General features: G+C 40.4%; 1 protein-coding gene across 2 annotated transcripts in view; it reads right to left on the reverse strand.

Annotated features, from left to right (window-relative positions):
• Positions 1-20149, reverse strand: part of scube1 (signal peptide, CUB domain, EGF-like 1) — a 47457-nt gene that overhangs the window by 18038 nt on the left and 9270 nt on the right. Inside the window, exons 4-7 of one of the 2 annotated variants that reach the window (XM_079454588.1) lie at positions 16057-16191; positions 7402-7527; positions 5912-6028; positions 502-591 (exon numbers count right to left, since the gene is read on the reverse strand). In XM_079454588.1, the coding sequence (XP_079310714.1) occupies positions 502-591; positions 5912-6028; positions 7402-7527; positions 16057-16191 (468 nt within the window). The remainder of the gene's footprint in view (positions 1-501; positions 592-5911; positions 6029-7401; positions 7528-16056; positions 16192-20149) is intronic. The other variant, XM_079454589.1, reaches the window with a different exon arrangement.

Raw genomic sequence — 20149 nt, forward strand, 5'->3', positions numbered from 1 at the left:
CTCCGGTCATTCTTCCTCCATAAAATTATTTTTGCTCAGTACTCAGTCCCTCAAATGTTCTTCCAGATCAAATAATCACCTGCAGCTAATCTTATGCAATTGTAAAACACACCAGCTACACAAGCTTTGTGCAGTGAAACCGTGAGAGGATTCATTGTCATCAGCTTACAGTGACTCCCATACGGAGCCATCCAGTGTCGCTTTGCCGCCATCTTGGCTGTTTCTTTGGAATGGAAGCAGTCAGTTGTTAGTTTTCAAGTGTTTGTTTAAATCGAAGAAAAGAGAGCAAACATTAAAGACAGTTTGAGGAGAATGCAAGAGGAACCTTGTCATGGGGGGACATTTCTCAAATGTTCTGGAGGGGTCAGACACAGAAATATCGTGACCTTAGGGGGAGGGGCAAAGGAAAGTAAAGGAAAGAAAGGCAACTCAAACAGACTAATAAGGGGGTAGAAGCACAAGCGCCATGGCAACACATAGAAAGAGGAAGAAAAGAGTTACCCATAAGTAGACGACGTTTCACCCGCTTGTCTACATCAGCTACTGACGTGGAATTGAATTCAGAGCTCTCAATTGCAGCCTCATCTTTCTCTAAAACACAAGTGACAGGGGACAAACAGGGAGGAGCATGTTAATGAGAAGCCCAATGTCCATCGCCCGCACAGGCTGACCCGCCCCCCGGCGCCACGCCCACCGACACCCGCGACAGGCTGGCAGGAACCGACCCGCTCGTGGACATAGGCACGACGTGGACGCCTGGACGCGGGCTGCCCGACCATCTTGGCGTTTGAGTATGAACCAAAGCCAAGAGGCATAAAGCCATGAAGAAGAGCAAATCACCCCTGTTAGAGTGTTAATCACATGAACAAATAGATAAATAAAAGAATTAACAAGATCTCCCGAAAGGGGAAAAACAGAATGACCAGATTTATCACGAACATGAGCAGTGGGAGGAGCTTAACGTAAAGGAATCAGGGGATGGGATGGGCCCGGTTGCAAGAAACTCCTTAGGGTAAGAAAACCCTTCGTAACAATACAGTTACAATTTGAATAAAGGGATTTCTTACCCTAAGGGGTTTCTTGCAACCGGGCCCTGATATTGACGTTATGATGCTGTTTCCGATGTAGTTCTTGTCTTCCATATCAAACGGCCACTCGTGTACCTCAGTGAAAAGAAGGACGAGCGGTGGAGGAGAGAGAAGATAAATTAAAAGGAGAGAGAAGATAGAAAAGGGATGGATACACAAAAAGTCCAAAATTAACCAGCCATCAGCCTGCCATTAAAAAGTGTCCTACAGTCGATTTAGTCAAAATTATTATTGTGTTATTGTTTAATTAAAAACATAACAATTGTAATAATTTCATTATATCAATTAAAATCAATATCACAATATCAATGTCAGTTATATTTTTTCTGCACGTTTATGAAATTATAATTAAGTCTCTTCATAAAAGAATAACAATAATAAAAATTCATGATATTTTCAATTTGGTGGATTTATTTAGAGATTAATTCATTTTAGATCATTTCACCAGTTACCACCGAGGTACATAAAGTCAAAGTATTGATATAAACATCAATCATTTCTAATAAAGAAATAACAGCAGGCAAAATGTCCTGACTAGAGTAACTTCATTTAATCGCTGACACTAAACGTTACCATAATTCAGTGCTTGGCAAATACAAATCTGGACACACGTCAAAGACAAACATGATTGTGAATGACAAGAGAGGAACATAATGAAAGGAAATCAAACTCAACACAATAGATTGCCAGATAGGCTTGGTGACAGGGTAAAAGCTAAAAGGAAAGATTAGAAGATGACATGAGAAGGATGAGAGAAGGGTGTGGTCTCACGGTGGGGTCCATGAGAAGAACAGAGGTTTAGGAGTAGGACATGCGGAGAGGTGAATGAATGACAGAGTCTGGGGCAGCGCTGGTTGCCTGTTTGTCTATGGAACACATTACAACTGGCTTTGACAGTCAAGTCAATGCAGAAAACCATTTAACAAGGAGTGGAGATGCTATGGCCAGGCTCATGTAGTGAGAACGGTTAATGGCTTCGGAGCATGCAGATACGCGAGATCGGTGTTAGAGCGAAAGAGGGCGGCCACTCATTCTTTTGGCTGAAGACAATCCAACCCTGAATGAGTGCAATCGGGTTTGAAAGTATAGTTCATTCGAAAATCACAAATCTGTTATTATTTAGACACCCTTATGTATTTTGGTTTCTTTATAGACGGTCCAAAAGGTCCAAAATGGACACACTACAATAGCTTAGTGTGAAAAATGCTGTTGCTGCAAATTTCCTCGCAGTCCTCTGAAACCTTTGTTTTTCAGGAAAGGGAAAAACTATTTTTTTAATTGACTAGGTTGTCAAAGTTGACAAGCACTTTTGAATACTTTTAGTTGGTTAGATATTTGCAAACCCCAGTGACTAACACAAAGGGTGACTTATAATAATGATTTACGGCAAATAATTAAAATCACGAATTATAGAGATACACGGTTTCAGAAAGACAGCAGTGATGTGCTTTCTCTTATATTGAAATATGGTGTATCAAGTTTTCACATGAATGACGTCAAACATCATTGATTCACGTACTTCTCAACTGATCATCAAGGACGTACATGTCTTGATAAGACATATTTGAATGTAATATGATTCAAGACTGTTATGATACTTTAAAGATGCCCTTTTGTTTATCTTTGATTAAGATACACATTGATAGTATTAAAAAGTAGCATTATCATTATTTATCTCAATTCCTCTTTTTACAGAGAATACAAAAATATAACATAAGGGTGAATAATCGAGAACATTTATTTTAAGGTGAACATTAACCTTTAAGGTTTCTGGATCTCTGTTTGCTCTCCAGCATTGTAAACACTTTGACGACTGGAGGACGCTACGTTTGATGTTTAGAGCGAGTATGTGTTTAGAGAAATCTGTGTTATTTGTGTATTTGTGCTTGTGTTTAGAATTTGTGAACTACAAAAGGACAAAAAGAGTCCACCAATCAGAGTCTGGAGTGAGAACGAGGTTTTAACAAACAACTAAATAAATAAGCAAAGGACAAAATTATCAATAATCTACATCATCTAATGCGAGACTACAGGAACCATAAAAAGCACAAGGGTTACTGCTAATGTTTTACCGATAAAGAAAATAGAATAAGAAAGAAATGTATATATACACTGACATAACCATGCATGTGCGTTAGTGTGCGAAAATCAGGAAGCAAACATACAGGCCAATACGAGTAGAAAAAGACAAAACAAAGAGGAGAGGGCGTGCAGAGAGAAATACAACATGCAACTAAGATGAAAGGAAGAGAGATGCTGTCTAAATGAAAAAAAAAAAACAGGTGACAGGTGAGCGTGGAGCGTATTCGAGGTTGCAGACGGGGTTGGTTCATGCATGTGGAGAAGGTGTTGTCGGGGAAATGCGATTGGCTGGCTACTTTCAGAGAGGCCAGGCAGGGGGCGGGACCGGCGTACAGACCGGCAGGTCAGAGGGGATGTCGTTTTCTGATTGGTGGGGACGCTACCGTCGATCAGGCTGCAATTGAGAGGTGTGCCCTAAAAAACCCTGTCCGGTGTATTTGTCTATTAACCACTTGATTCCAGTCAGACACTTAAATTGCAGACAAGACAGGCAATCAGTAACTTTCACCAGAGAGGCGTAAGGAAAAGGAGGAGCCCATGACAGACGCCACACACAGGAGACCTAAAGGAGCACTAAACACAGGGAAAGACCAGACCCACATGGCACAGCTAAACACACAGACCACAGCAAGGGTCAAGATAGAGAGGGAAGAAGAGGAAGAGAACAGGGAGAGTGAGATGGGGTGGGATCGATCCCTACACTCCTCTTCTCGTCCCGCGGCCGTTTGGGGATGCTCCGTGGAGGCTGGAAAGGAAAATTTAGTTTTGAGGCCTGGAGAGTTCGCTCCAGGCTTTGAGCTGTCAGAAGAAGGCGAAACTTTCCAGTGTATAGATATCAGCAGATATAACAAAATGCACTTTTATGTTTATGCTTCAGTGACCAATGGTGCATTGGCGTGTGAATGTCAGTGTAACACAATACAATTATTATTTCCAATAATGCTCAATTCTTATTCAAAAGTTTTACACATATAAGAAATTATTAATAATGAACATATATAAACAATTATTTTTCATGAAACAGGTCTTTATAGAGAGGCCTGACATCTTGAAATCACATGACCTCTATGTACAATCAACATTTTCTATTGATGATGTAATCATGGCTATGAATAGCACATTTTAAACAATGGTTTCTTAAAGTGAAAAGAAAATGCTAAAGAATACATATGGGTCAGCATAATCCTGAGTGTAATTCTAAAACTACTCCCAACATCATAACAGCTCCCAGGAATAGCTTGGCTAGCTTGGATCCTATCGGTCATACCGTTGTGCGCAAAGACATGTCTAACACGGAGTATAAATGTGTTTCCTGTCTGCAAACGCGCTCGAGCTCTGACGCCAATGCAGGATGACTGATGACCACTCACAGGCCCTTGTGTGCCCACTAAACCCACCTGCCAACTACAAAGTCCCATCCCGTAAAAGCGCAAAGCTCTGCTGTTTCAGTAAGAAATCTAAGCCTTGAGACAGATTCACGCACATAGACTCTGTCTGGAGGATTTTATGCTTACATATCTGAGTGATGATAACTGACTTATTGAAATGTTATTTAAAGCTGGGTCATACACATAACAGGATAAAACTTCGCACGGGCTAACGCAGCACTTTCAGTTTTTTAAAGTTCATCACAGTGACGGTGAAGAACAGCGCGATCCAAATGAAATAAAATAAAAACCATTTTGGAAAGCTTCGGGGACACACACACAGATGTAAAAGTGCTTCCCTGCAGGCGAACACGGCCGAGGCTGGAAAAGTTCACCCTAAGACAACAAGCATAAAAACTAAACTTACCTGCTCAAATTGAGACAAAAATTGAAATAGAGACGAACCATTCTTTGCTTTGTTTCTGAAGTATTACCCCTGGATGAAGCCGTAGCCTCACGGCGTATAAAGTATTCCCTTTCGGCACAAATGGCAGAACACCATGGGCCGACCGGTTGGCTCCTCCACCATTACCGTGATGATGGATGTGTTTTGTACGCGGAGCGTTCGGTGATGAAATTTCCATTATCAAGCACATCTTCCCAAACCCAACACACACACATTGCTCTCGCACTCGACCCATAAACTTTACTCTAGAAGATATGCAAAGATACATCAAAAAGTTCAATTTAACGCTCTAACAGTTGCAATGAGCTTTATGTGTGTGAGAGAGAGAAAGTCGGGAGATAAATGGGAAAAACCGAGACCTTCTCGGTGTCACAGGTAATGGGCTGCACCATCATTAAATTAGCCATTAACTGCTAAAGCGAGTGGGAGAAGACTGTCATCCACAAACTACAGACATTCTGTGCATTTATAGACGCAATTTGGACTGCGACACAAAGATTTCTTTCTAGGATTTGGTCTTCATTGGTACTGACGTCAAACCTGGTTTGCTGTGTTATGTCATGCTATATTTAAATGTACATGTTTGAATGTGGATTCATTCTAGGCATGCCAAAGATCTTTTCTTCTACCCAACACACTTTCTCTTGACTCAACGACAGGTTTAGGAAAAGTCCTTCTGACAAATAGGACAGAATGTTTGTTGAAACAGCCCTGCACAACGTACTACCGCCCCCAACTCTCTCTCTCTCTCTCTCTCTCTCTCTTTTTCTCAATCTCTCTCATTGTGTAAATACAACAAGTTTTGTGTGCGGTGACTGCCATTAACATACATATTTCTCTTACAGAGCTTCACTAGAAGAGGAAGATAAAATGACTAGACAGTTTGTGTGCGTGCATGAGAGACTCACCAATGCAGGTCTTGCTGTCTGAGTGCAGGGCATATTTTTGATGACATCCACACACGGTCCCCGTGTCTGTGTCATCGCATGTATGTTGGCAACCACCGTTTCCATAGTTACATGTCACTGGCAATACACAACAACTGTGAGGATGGCTAAAAAAGTGTAGCTCTATGGATACCCTTTTAAGTACACACATATGCACAACCTGATCTGGCTAAATCCCACACTATATAGTATGCAAGTGTGCAAGTATGTCCCAAATCGTAGATTTGGATGCTATTCAATTTCCAATGGATTTTTAACCAATGCATGCTATGCACAGAGATGATTTACATAAATTCACATTAATTATTATGATGCAATGCCTTAATTCTTCATATTTGCTTAAATTATATTTAGAAGTATTTTCTTTTCATTGCCAGTGTAATACTTACAATACAAGAAATTTGCAAAGTGGGAATCAGCCAGCTTCTTAAATAAATATACACACATGCACACATTTAAAATACAAGTAATTTTTTTTTAAATTTTTACATTTTAAATTGAATGTTCACGGTAAAAGTCTCTAAAAACAGGGCATATATATATATATATATATATGAATATATATATTCTATATATAAATATAAAGGAATTTTCTGCATCAGTTTTACTGCATTGCTCTGTGTTTTAGTGTTAACATAAATGTCCGTAAAATTAACGGATCATGTAAATTTCTTATCATTTTTGTTGCTCCCACCCCAGATTATGATATTTATTATTTACATTTAGCAGAAGATGTTATTTATTGTAAAGAATTAATTATAATTTTATAAATGTTAATAAAGCGATTTTATGTTTGGGCAGGCAAAAATACTCTCTCAATCTTCTACTTCTAATATATGATATCATTTTTTGATGAAAAGAAGTTTCAGGGACGTCAGTCGACCTTGCTCCGGCTAGTTTTAAAAATAGAGGAACGAGAAATGGAAGATGAAAGTCCTCCAGATGTTCTGGCCAGACCCGCAGCGCTATAACTAATACGCCCACGACATACGAGTGGCAGAAGTGGTTTATTTAAGAAGAGATCAGTATTAGAGGACAGACTAAAATGAATCTGTAGACATGTTGTTTAGCTCTGATTACACTGGCAACTTTGCTTTGAGTTATATATTGGAACGCCGTTTGCGGCACGGAAAGGGAAAACTGAGGGATTTTTCCGTACCACTTGAAAAGGATCTAAACAAGTGTCATTGACTCAGAAGAGATCAACTGTATGCGGACATTGTAATTTATAGCTACGTACCAGCTCAGCATTGACCAACATTGGTTCAATCAATATGGACTTGGGGAGTGGCTATCAGTCCAACCAATTAAAGACAAGGGGAGTGTACATAAATAACATGAGCGAAAATAAAATTTGGCTATGGGAAACAATCACAAAAAATTACATTTCTAAGGAGTAAACATGATTGCTGGTATTAACACAGAATATGATTCTGAAATGAAATACATACATTTGCAGTCACGCTGATTTTCCGCCAGCTCAAATCCCGGGCGGCACTCACACGCCACGCCGCCTTTGGGGGTCTCCCTGCAGATATGAGCGCAACCGTGGTCCTTATTCATACAGTTCATCCCATCTGCCGGAAAAGAGAGAACCAGAGAGAGGACACTAAAGTTACAATCGTGTAATCTTTGCCATTACAAGCGCTGCTCTGACAGGCTCTTGGAAATGAGAGTGTGATTTTTATGAGAGGTGTAAATTAGTTTAATGTTTCTGCCACAGGACCTTTTTTACACACAAGAGCAATGCCGGCATTTCGGCTGACCTGAGGGGCCGCACACAAAGACACTCTCCAAGGAGAACATGTTCAGCAAACATTCTCAATCCTGTTCTGTGACTGCTAAATTTCCCCTCTATCATTTTCATTTCAGTCTTTGCATTTAAACAATGATGTGTAAGTGATGAATAGGTTTGAGGAGTTTAAAGGGACAGTTCACCTCCAAACATTCTGTCTTTGTTTACTCACCCATGTTGTTTCAAACCTGTATGACTGAGTTAAGTCCCTATTCACTTTTGTTATACGAAAGTAGAAAAGCTACTCAAATTTCAGAATTTTGTATGTGCCACACACTGACAAAAATAAAGATTCACAGTTTCACCTCACGAAGAGTAAATGATGAAAGTATGTTTATTTTTGGATGAACTGTTCCTTTAAGGCATGCTCTGATCTAACAAAAAGTGCATAAAACACCAATTCGCCTGCTTTTTTCAGTCTTTCTCTTTCACTTTTTCTCTGATCTCCAAAAGCACAGCATATCCCTGTTATCTAACAAGACATCTCTCACCGTCCTGACAAAAAATGTCTTCTTCAACATAAAAGGGTGGAATAAAAGACAAAGAGGAACTGTTGGGCTCCTCTAATGGACATCCTCCTCATCTTAAAGCCAAACAATGAGCAAAGAATGTGTATGTACACAAAAGCGAGTCTCCGTGGAAACTTGGCGGTTTCTTGCATCTTTAAGCCCCTCTACAGCCTCTTGAGCAGAGCTGAGTGCTCTCGGGACAGAACAGAGAGAGGGCTGCTTTTCTGTCGGCGGGCCACAAGACACCTTCATGTCCCTAATTAACGGGGATTCTGGAGTAGACCATCAAGCTATGAAAAAAAGGAGATCTAACACATTTTACACCCAAAAGAGTGTGAGACGGTGTCATGAATGTATGGTGCTATGAAGTAATGAAGTTTTTACTGTGGTAATACTGAGTTTGGTCTACTTTTTGTAGAGATAATGTAATAAAAAAAAATATATATATAAATAGTACACACACACACACACACATATTACATTACATTTATTCATTTGGCAGACACTTTTATCCAAAGCGACTAACAAGTAGGAGAGCATATAAACAGTACCATTAGTTTACAAGGCCATGCTACTGGGAGGATCAAAGCTGGAGTAAGCAAGGAAGATAATGAACAACAAGGCTTTTTGGGGGTGGGGTTTAGACACAAGACATAGATAGTTACTGCTTAGTCAAATACATGTGTAACAGGTATGTTTTGAAAGTTGTGAACAATGCTGCAGTTAGGGATGAGGCTGGCAGTTCATTCCACCACGGGGGAACCGAATGAGTAAAGGTTTTTGCAGGCGATTTGGTGCTTCCCTGTGATGGAACAACCAGGCGTCACTCATTTTCAGAACGAAGATGACGGGAAGGGATGTAGACCTGGAGCAGTGAGTTAAGGTAATGCGACGAATTTGCCATTATCGTTCTGACTGGCAGCCAGTGAAGTGAAATCAGGAGGAGTGTTACATGGGTTCTTTTGGAATGATTGAAGATAAGACGTGTAGCTGCATTCTGGATCATTTGCAAGGGCTTGACTGCATTGGTTGGAAGGCCGGCCAGAATTTGAGGACAGGCAGAGATGGTGGGGTCATCTGGCTGAGAGAGAAATAAAGCTGCGTATCATCTGCATAAAAATGGTATGAGAACCTATGTGCCTTTATATTTGGACCCGGAGAGGTGGTATATACTGTATAGAAAAGAGGAGAGTAGCAAGAACTGATCCCTGAGGAACACCAGTTGTCAGCTTATAAGAGATCTGGATGTCTCGCCTCTCCAGGATACCTTAAAGGAACTGCCAGTGAGATAAGACTCAAACCAGTTGAGTGCAGTTCCAGAGATGCCCAGTTTGGAGAGAGTGGACAGTAGGATCTGGTGGTTCACAGTATCAAATGCAGCGGAGAGATCAAGCAGAATAAGGACAGATGACAAGGACTTAGCCCTTGCCTGCAGTAGGCTTTCGACGACAGACAGGAGAGCGGTCTCTGTAGTATGTCCTTTCTTGAAGCAGGATTGTTGACTTTCCAGAAGGTTGTACTGTGATAGATTAAAAACTACCCTTTCAAGGGTCTTGGAAAGGAAAGGCAGGAGTGATATTGGTCTGTAGTTGCTTTCCACTGAGGGGCCGAGTGTTGGTTTCTTGAGTAAAGGTGTTACCAGGGCTTGTTCAAATGGGTTGGGGACAGTACCAGTGGTGATGGAGGTGTTTATAATGTGTGCGAGTTGAGGCAGTAGAGACGGAGAGATAGCCTGTATGAGGTGGGAAGGGATCGGGTCAAGGGGACAGGTGGTAGGACATCAGTCTCCGGAAGAGGAGAGAAAGAAGGGAGTTGAGGATAGCAAGGGGTAAGACAGAGATCAGAGATGCTTTGAGCAGAGAATTGTCTGCTGATGGTCTCCACTTTAACAGCGAAGAATTTGGCAGAGTCATCAGCAGTCAGTGATGTATTGGGGGGAGTTGGAGCGGGACAGAGAAGGTTGATGCGGGTTAAATGCAGTTTGGATTTTGTTTTGAAAGTACTTGGTTTTGGCTGCATATATATCAGTAGCAAAGGAGTTAAGAAGAGGTTGATATTGGGGTAATCAGCAGGGTCTCTAGACTTGCGCCATTTCCTCTCTGCAGCCCTTAGCTTGGTCTGATGGTCGCGAAGAACCTCAGAAAGCCAGGGGCAAGAGGGTGTAGCACTTGCAGGCCTAGACGTAAGAGGGAATACACTGTCAAGGCAGGATTTTAAGGTTGTACATAGACTATCAGTAGCTTCCTTAATGTTGGAAGATGAGTTAAGGGTTGTGGAGGGTAGGGAGGAAGACACTATGGATCACAAGCAGGTGGGAAAGAGGGAACGAAGATTACGACGGAAACAGGGTTAGGGATGGCAGATGAGATTACAGGGAGTGTTAAAGTGAACTTTATAAAGAAATGGTCAGAGACATGCAGGGGAGTAACTAGAATATTATTAGCAGTGCAGTTATGAGTCAGAACAAGATCTAGCTGTTGTCCTTCTCTGTTGTTGGGGAGTGGGGTGTTGGCCCTGTGAAGGTCAAACGAGGAGAAGAGCTAAAATGTTAGCTGTTTGCCGTTTGTCTAGGTAGATGTTAAAGTTGCCTACCATTACCAGTGGAATGCCGTCTCACACATGTTATTCTTGTTTTCAAAGAACGAAATATGTGATTTTTATTATTTTTATGATTATTATTATAATTCACTAATTGTATCCATTATATAAGTTCAAATGACCACATATGTGATTCCACAATGGGGTCCTTATGCCTTGAAAACAAATCTATAGCAGAAAACCCTGTTCTGGATGGACTCAGTGGGAACCTTCATCATGGGACAGCTGCTCCGGTCAGCCTTCTTCTGGAGATCCAGGTTAATACTTTAATTCAGCCGATTGGGGTTTGGTGATGTTTTAACTGGAGGTGTTAGAGATCAAAAAAGATCTTCGGCCAGACTGTGAGTTTAAATGTGCCACATAGCTATTACCCTGGTGACAAGAGTGATAAAAACATGGAAGAGTGATCAGCACGTACATCACATAACAGTAGTCAGCAACGTGAGACAAAATGGGAATCATGGGTCATTTAAAGTGTGTATGGAAAAAAAGAGAGGGAGAGAGAGCGACACATGACTTATTTGCACACATGGACGTACATGTGTTTAATATCAGGCACAAGTAATCTGTGTGTGTGTGTGTCTTGTTACCCATAAACCCATCACTTAAAGGAAGTGCTCTAAAAGCCTCAAATGCCATGTCAAATGGAAAGCCCTCTTTCAAAGTCTAACGCATATTAATTTATACAACAATTACAGTTCAAGAAAGCAGTGAGCTCAGCTCAATGGCCATAGATGGGGAGAAAGGGTGTCTCTCACGTCATGCCACTGTGGACTTCTAAAGACCACCTCATAACACGTTTTTTTGATAAGAAACTATCCTTTCAAATTATGTAATGCGTGAAATTCGTTACTGATATAAAACACACACCAATATTGTACAAAAGTGCAAACACGAACACACATCCCCAGACTCCCTGTTTCTCAAGTTTTGTAAATGCCGTTTTAATTCAAATCTGTCAGACTTTCAATCTCTCTCCAAATGCACAATACTATACGTACTAAGCCATGAATTTCAATGAGGCTCTTTTTTACCAACAGCCCCATTGATGTCCCTCAACTGAAAACAGCCCCCTCCTCATCTCTTGTTCAAACACAAGCTTCCTAACAACTTGTCACAACTCTCTCAGCCGCTCACACGCGCTTATTAATTACGGTTAACATTAAAAAGAATCTCTTTTCTAGAACTTTGCACAAGTAGCCAAATGACCCTTAGTGATGTTCTTCTGATTGGAGAAAGAAATGAGATTCAGTGGTCCATTGTGTGTTTTTTTACCCTCTCCCCCTCTCTCAAGATAAATGTTACGGTGACTTTGGTATGATCAGAACTATGACCAAGTATCTAAATCTTCTGAACTACCAGGAAAGTTCTACTGCTTCACATGGCCCAGTCCAGCATGGCTCCACCTGCCACAGTTAAATTGCATACACAACAACCCTGAAAACAGCCCCGCAAAATAGAGAAATGAAAACTATAAAGAGAGAGCAAAAGCGGAAAGGAGGCAAAAGTTATTCACCTCAAAAGCTAATATTTAAGCACAGTATTTATAACCAGCGGAAGATGGTGGTGAGACCTTTAGTGCCCATGTGCTGTCAACAGCTCAACAGTATGTGCGTGTGTTTGTTTGGTACAGTTCAATCAAAGTTCTTCCACAAACCGGCCAGAGAAAATGTTTCATAACACTTGAATCATTCAATTGAAAACAGCATCACTAGGACTACCAGCACAAATACGTGGACGCTTGTGCACTTTGACCTCCGGCGTGACCCCACAGGATTCCGCCTCCAAACCAGGATGTTTGCTGGGGACTCGGGACAGGATCGCGAGTCAGCGTGCACAAGATAGATTTCTCCTCTTCAGGACTTTTGGGGTCATTCGGTACATTAAGAAATCGTGATGCATTAACTGTACTGTGTGCATGCATATGTGTGTGTGTACAGTGGATTCTTTTTTGACCATATCGTCTCCCCTCCCTCTCTTGACAACATTGTCCCTTTTTATCGCATTTTATGATTTCCAATTTTTTTAAGACTGCACAAAGTTTCAATTGACCAGATTTGCTCAGCTTTGAGCTTTTCACCTGCCCAGCAAATTAAACTTCCACCATAATAAATTAATAGTAATTCAATAACATTCATTGCATGTGGATCAGTCTAAAAGAGCTGAATATTTGGTGAAGCAGTAAAGAGAGAAAGAGAGAAAGAGAGAGAGGGTTGTTATGGAGTGTTGTATATAAAACTGAGGTCCAAAACTATTTGACAAACATTTTAAGTGGACATTAGGGAACAACATAACCAAACTGACATGTGCTTTTAAGAAAAGAATTTACTGCAATGTTACGGTTACCCAATGTAAATGTGCAGATGTAATAATGTGCCCTATTTAATTCTATACAATATGAAAGGTGTAAAAAGGACAGTAGCTGTGTGTCTGTGTGGATCCGATTCCTCTCATCGGATTGTGTTTCATCAAATTACTAACTGCATTTGGATAGATAAGTGTGTAAATCTTGAATTTTTATTTTTGGGTGAACTAGTCTTTTCCTCACTATGATCGAAGGTTCTCATTCATTAGAACTCCAATGCCAAGCCTGCCGTTCCCTCTAACCTTCCCGAGTCCAGAGGAGCCGACAGGCTGTTGGCAGGGCACAAAAAAAACCTTAAATTCCCAATTTACAACCGTTAACAATTGCCAGGATTTCGGCAGTTAGGCAGAATTTACAAGGATATTATTTTCACAACATGTGGTGACATCTAGTGCCATATTTAAAATCCCATCATTCTCAAACCGGACTGCTCGGGCCAGCAGAACTCTCAAAGGCACAGCGATCAGATGCTGAAATACTGGACATGAACACATGTATAGAGGAACTTGCTCATTTAAAGGGATAGGTCACCCCAAAATAACAATTCTCTCATCATTTATTCACCCTCATCTCATTCAAAACCTGTTTCACACTGGAACACAAAAAAATATATTTTGGTTTGTTATACAGTGGAAGTCAATGGGAGCCAGTGTTGTTTGGTTATAAACATTCTTCAAAATATCATCTTTTGTGTTCTGCAGAAGAAAGGAAGTCATACAGGTTTGAGTCAATGACATGAGCGTGAATAAATGATGGAATTTTTTCCTTTTTGGGTAAACTATCCTTTAAAAGACACTTTTATTCAACACAACTTACAATGGACCCACTGGAGCGGTGACCTATTCAATTTGGGAAGAGAGGTGAAAATAAAGTGAGGTAGAGGGATGAACACCCACAAAGAAACAAAGATTCAACTGATGTCGAGCAATGGAACTGGGCAATTTAAACTTGGTTTATAACTGTGAGGGATCCGGAAAGTTAATAGTCACCCTTTCCCAGCAATACATATGGACACAACTGTAAAAGGTATTGGAGCTTCATCACATCATCTGTACATTGCAAATTTGACCAGACAGACAACACTGAACATACTTAATGTGTATTATATTTTATAGTCTGCATTAACTGTTTCAGACGTGAAGATATAGACGTTACAGTCAAACAGTCACCCACAGAGGTCAATATAGAATTGACATAAGCCTTAGTGAAAAGAACATGTTCTCTACTTCACCACAGCAGACAGACGGCGCCGATGTCACACACACACACACACACACACATATAACACTACCAGTCGGACGTGCTGCTGAGTGACGGATTGTAAACACACAACATTACACATCTCTTACACACACATTTATACATACATCTTAGACGCAAGCCAATGGGCCGTACTGGTGACAGACGAAATGTAAAAAAGAAACACATTTACACACACACACGCGCAGACTCACAAACACGCACTACTGGTGAGTGAGGGTGTTGAAGGAAGGTGAAGGGTTCACATAGGGTGAGATTAAACGTGTGAAAGTGTGAGAGTATGTGATCTCTGCTTGTGTGTGCATGGAAGTGTGAAACCAAAAATTATGAAATCACTGCGCTTTACTTACTAAAGAAAGATGCAAAAAACTTTGGGAACAAAGTTGAATATGTTAACAGTTCATGCACCAGCTAACATGAACAATTCTCTATATCTTTTAAAAATCTTCATGTTAATTTCAGCATTTACAAATTTGATTTTTAAAATCAAACATTAACTGTAAACAATGCAACACTGGGAACACTATGCAACACTATGAATGATGTGAATATATGATTGCATAACACGAACAAGGATTAATACATGCTAAAAAAGTATATTGCACATTTTTAATTCATCAGTTATCCACAAAAGAATAATTTTATTGTTACCAAATCTCCTATTTCTTTGTTTATGTTACACCATGCAAAACAAATTGTGAGCAAAATGTTCTTTAAAACAATTTTAGATGGAGAATAGCATGCTACGCAGGCCGAATGTGTCAGTGTGTGTGTGTGTGTGTGTGTGTGTGTAGCGTGTAGAGCCATCCAATACGTCCAGAACACATCAGTTAGCTATCCACAAAAACAGTTGAAATCAAGTCCCGGCCAACATTTTTTCTCATTTCAGAAGTCGTTTCACTTGGGTATACGTCACAACACTGAAAAAAGACAATCGCTACTTCCGTTGCATGCCGACTTTAAATTTATTCTTTTTATTTGCCAAATGAGAGCGCAGACAGCCATTCCTTATGATCAGAAGGGAAGATGATAAAAATGCGAAGGGGTCGTAGACGCCTCTCCACATTCCTCATGTGACCGTAAGGGACATCCAAAATGTGATTACAATCAACCCACATTCATTCATGGCTGTGTGCGGATCTCTCAGATTCACACAGTGCGTGTGGACGTGCCCGCCTCCACGTAGGGAAGCATCATTAGTTAATTCTGACAGGCTGAATGAGAGGGTCGCATGCATTACACACACGCGTGGCACAGAGTCACACAGCACGGACGATTTTGCTTTCATAAACAAAAATGTACAAAGCATTTCAGCTAGATCCACACACAAAGTTGGGCCCCACTGGCTGCCTGCGCTTTCAACCCTTCAACTTTGACCCCTGACCCCTTCAGCTCTGTACAAGGTCAAGACCATCAGCACAAAGTCATTCTTTGCTTATCATAAATTTCCGTTTAAACCAGAGAGTGAAAATAAGTTAATAGCTCCTAACATCTAATCCTGCAATCTGACTGGTTGACAGAAATGCGGTTTAACGATTGTCCGTTATCTTTACACACACACATTCAGAATCACACTTACCATCAGAACGGTGGATGCAGGTGTGCTGGTTGTCACTCAGGAAAAAGCCCTTTTTGCACTGGCACTCGTAACTGCCCATCGTATTCAGGCAAACCTGCTGACAGCCGCCGTTGTTGTCCAGACACTCGTCCACATCTAACATAAGGCAGAGAGAGACACAAATACACATGGTCATTACAAGGCACATAAACACGGCCGTTCGAGGATTCAGAGGATTCAGGCAAAAGCATCACGCTCAGTCTCTCGGAGGAAACGACGCCGGCCCTGCGCAGGTATTTGCGTGTTTGTTTATCCACAGCTGATTTTCCTCCGCTATTAAGATTTAGCTGCTACTGAAGAATGATGTAGATTAAACGGCTAGTTTGATGTTCCAGTTTTCAAACACAGTTCCCAGAAAAACAAACCAGTAAACAGCAGGCCGACAAATTATGAAAGTGGAAGAGGTTGGCCAAATAAAATGTAAACCAAATACCAGTAAATCGCACATTGTAAATGGAGTCCGACAGTATTGAAATTCAATGGATTTTGTTTACAGGGTGATTTAAGTGCTATAAAATTAAAAATAAATCAAAGTTTGTTCCTTTCAGGTTTCATTTCTGCTTCTGAAGTGCAATATCTTAAACACACATGGAGATTCATTGCTGTGTCTTTGTCAGCCCCATAAATTGCATTGTGGGTATAATGGTTTGAGTAACAGCGTGACATCGGGGAGCAGTAACACACTTGAGTGAATTTTACACACCCCTAACGCTCTGCCACTGTTGAGTCGGCAGTCCATAATTCATGGACGCTATTAAGATTTGAGTGGTGTCACCATTTTAGTTATGACACCACTTAACTTCAAGGAAACTGCACCGTTTAGGCCTGAACATTTATATTTGTATTTAAAACAAGATTCCCCCCCACAGATATTGGATGACCACTGTTGGGGACACATCCACCCTTATATTCCCATTAATGGTCAACAATTAGAAAAAAATATCACAGATGAGATTCAGAATGAGAATATCAATTGTTTTTACTAGACACGAATTATATTAAAAGAAGAGAGAAAAAAGTTTATTAAGTCATTTCTTTATTTTTCGTCAATAAAAAAAATACATATAACTAGTTTCACATAAGATCTCATCCATGTCACAAACTATATTTAAGAAATAAATAAAAATATCAAAATATTATTAAGGACTTCTTGAAGATTTCTAATCCAAAACTGGATTATTTTAACTTTATCATTTACATAAACCCTTAATTTAAATTTACTTTTAGCTTTTAGCTTAAGTGCACATCTGAAATCTTTTAAAATAAATATGTGAAAAAGTTTAAATCTCGTTTGACACACAAACAAACAAAACAACAACTGAGGTTGTCATTGCATAAAAGGGTTCATTATATAGCCCCATATTCTCTATTCAATCTCTTCAATTTATCACGCTTTTAAAATTTGAAGCAGTTCTAGAAGCAACATCCAAGATCTTGATACTTAAAACACAAAACTCAAACCTCAGCAACATTCCCCTTTGGGGTTCTCTGTCAAGCCGTGTGTGTGTGAACACATGATGGAGTGTGTGAGTATTTTTCCATCTATCTTGTTTAGTGCAATCCGTCTCCGTTGTTTACACGCCGCTCATAAAACTTGCATAGAATGTGGCATACTGGAGGCATGAGCGAGCATCAAAGCTTTGACAAATGAGGCCTGACAAAAACATGTCGATTTCCTGTGGAAATATAGGTGAATCAAAGCACTGCGTCTGTCCAACACGTCTTTCTGTGACAGCTAACATCGATGTGTGTTTGTGGCCGTCGAGAGGTGGAGTGCGTCGAGAGGTATACAGCTTTACAACCTAAACCTTACAACCTCAGGAGACTTTATTTGTGTGTAAAAACCCAAATGTAGAGACACAAAAACAAATTGACCTAACTAGCTTCTCTAATGTTGGCTTAAATTATGAGAAGAACATATTACAGTGAGTGGCTGTTTGTTTAATCCAGGACACAACAGGTTCGGACATTTACATCTTTCCACATATATGGAAACAGGAGGGGAACTTGCATGATTGAAAATAGCATCCCGGGACATTATGAAAATGGTCCCCAGGTGAAATCACATGCCTCTAAAGAGCTTCGATGGTGTACAAACTAAGAGGGAAGGTCTAAAAGAGACTGACTATCAGATCCAGCCCGGCTTATGAGCTAAAGCATTGTTTTCTAAACCGATCCCAATGGCTCCCTGCATTACAGGAGGATTTAACGTAATGCCTCTGTCTGGATGTGGTAGCTATTTTTCTTCTGCATAACACCTCAACTCAGCAACAGGAGGACGCATTTATAGAATAACTGACATAGATAAACTATTTTACACATCAACTCATCCGTAAGCGATTCAGCATGCGAACACAACCGCTTTTTATCCTGGTTTAATTTGGCCACAGAGGTTTATTATGTGGCTTTACCTGCGCACATAACTCTTATTTTAGCCCTCTTGGGCATCTTGTTAACACGGCTGGGACTGCAATGCCTTTACTGTCCTATTAACTAGTGTACGCTTTTAAAAGCAGAGGTGATCACAGAGGTATCACTGTCTGCCTATTTGCATAAATGCTTTTTTAAATAAATGCCGAAAACCCCTTAAGACTATATTTTAACCAATCATATGAAGGACATATGAAGAGTTGGGAAAGCTAGATACAGAAAAACAGAGGGAGATGATTGGTTATAAGAACGTTGACATCCTTCTGGTTGTACAGATGCAAGAATATCCCTTATGAGGCAACCCCAAGCTTGTCGCATGTATTGCTGCATGTAAGAATCCATTCACGTTGGCACGCTTCTCATTTGTCACTTCGTCACTGTGTTCACAGACGAAAGTAATATTTGATAAGAGGGCCCGACATGTGCCGTCTGCCTTCGTCTGTAGCGGCACTGGCTGTGAGCGCGCCGCGCTCTGTTTAATGTGGGAATGGAAACAGATATCATCAGTGTGACAGCTCGCTCTCGCTTTAAAAGGAGGAAAAAACAACATTTCAGCTGTCATCTCTCAATTAAAGCCCTCTCTGCCAAAATTTAAACAAGAGTGCTGGCATCCCAGCCTGCGAGTTTAAACTAGAGCGCTTTTGTTTTGTTTGATTGCTCTTGTGTAAACTTTCATTTGGAAAAAGATCTGAGATGACATGACACAACAGGGAGAGAGAGAGAGAGAGAGAGAGAGAGAGAGAGAGAGAGAGAGAGAGAGAGAGAGAGAGAGAGAGAAAAAGAAAGAGAGAAAGAAAGAAAGAAAGAAAGAAAGAAGGGAGAGAAGATAATGAAAAGAGGATATAGAGAAAGAGGGATGGAGGACGGACGGACAAAATACTAAAAAGTGAGATGCTATTGAATGAGAACAAAATTAATTTGAAAATAAACATAGTGAAGGGTAATGACCTTGACGGAAGTGAACAGAAAGCAATTGAAATAAAGTGAAGTGAATTAAACACAACTGAAGAGAGATGGTCTTAAAAAAGTAAACTGGCCAGAAGTAAACAAAGCAGAGCTGAACGGATCTGAACTCAAGTAAACACAATGGAAATAAAGTTATCTTAACTGAACTACAAAACAAACACAAGTGATGTGAACAGACCTTAGCTGAACTAAACAAAGACTGAAACTAAATAGATGAGAAGACATCAAAAAGAACCGTATCTGATCAGAATCGACCTCACCATATCGGAAGCGAACTGAACCGATATGACTATTCGCTCTTTAAAAATGACCTTTGTTACAACCTCAACCCTCCGTCACCGTGGTCGTAGAGAACATTCCTTCCTTCTACGAAGGCATGAGTTCTCCTTCATTCTGATGGTGGAGCGAGAAGGGAAAAAGCAGCCAGAAGATAAATAAACAGCAGCAGCAGTGCAGGCATTCATAAAACAGAGCGAACCATCAACACATTGAGTCCAGCTGCCTGCACGCAGAGGGAAAACAAATAAGAATAGAAATGAAAAAGGCAGAGGAACTGCAATGGACTGCTCTTCAATCAGCTCACCATTAGTCAATCTTAACTCAATTAAAGCTTGAACTTGTTAACATGTGACATCTGGAGCGCCGAAATGACTTCCTA

The sequence above is a fragment of the Barbatula barbatula genome (assembly GCF_947034865.1).
Source record: "Barbatula barbatula genome assembly, chromosome: 4".
NCBI lineage: Eukaryota > Metazoa > Chordata > Actinopteri > Cypriniformes > Nemacheilidae > Barbatula > Barbatula barbatula.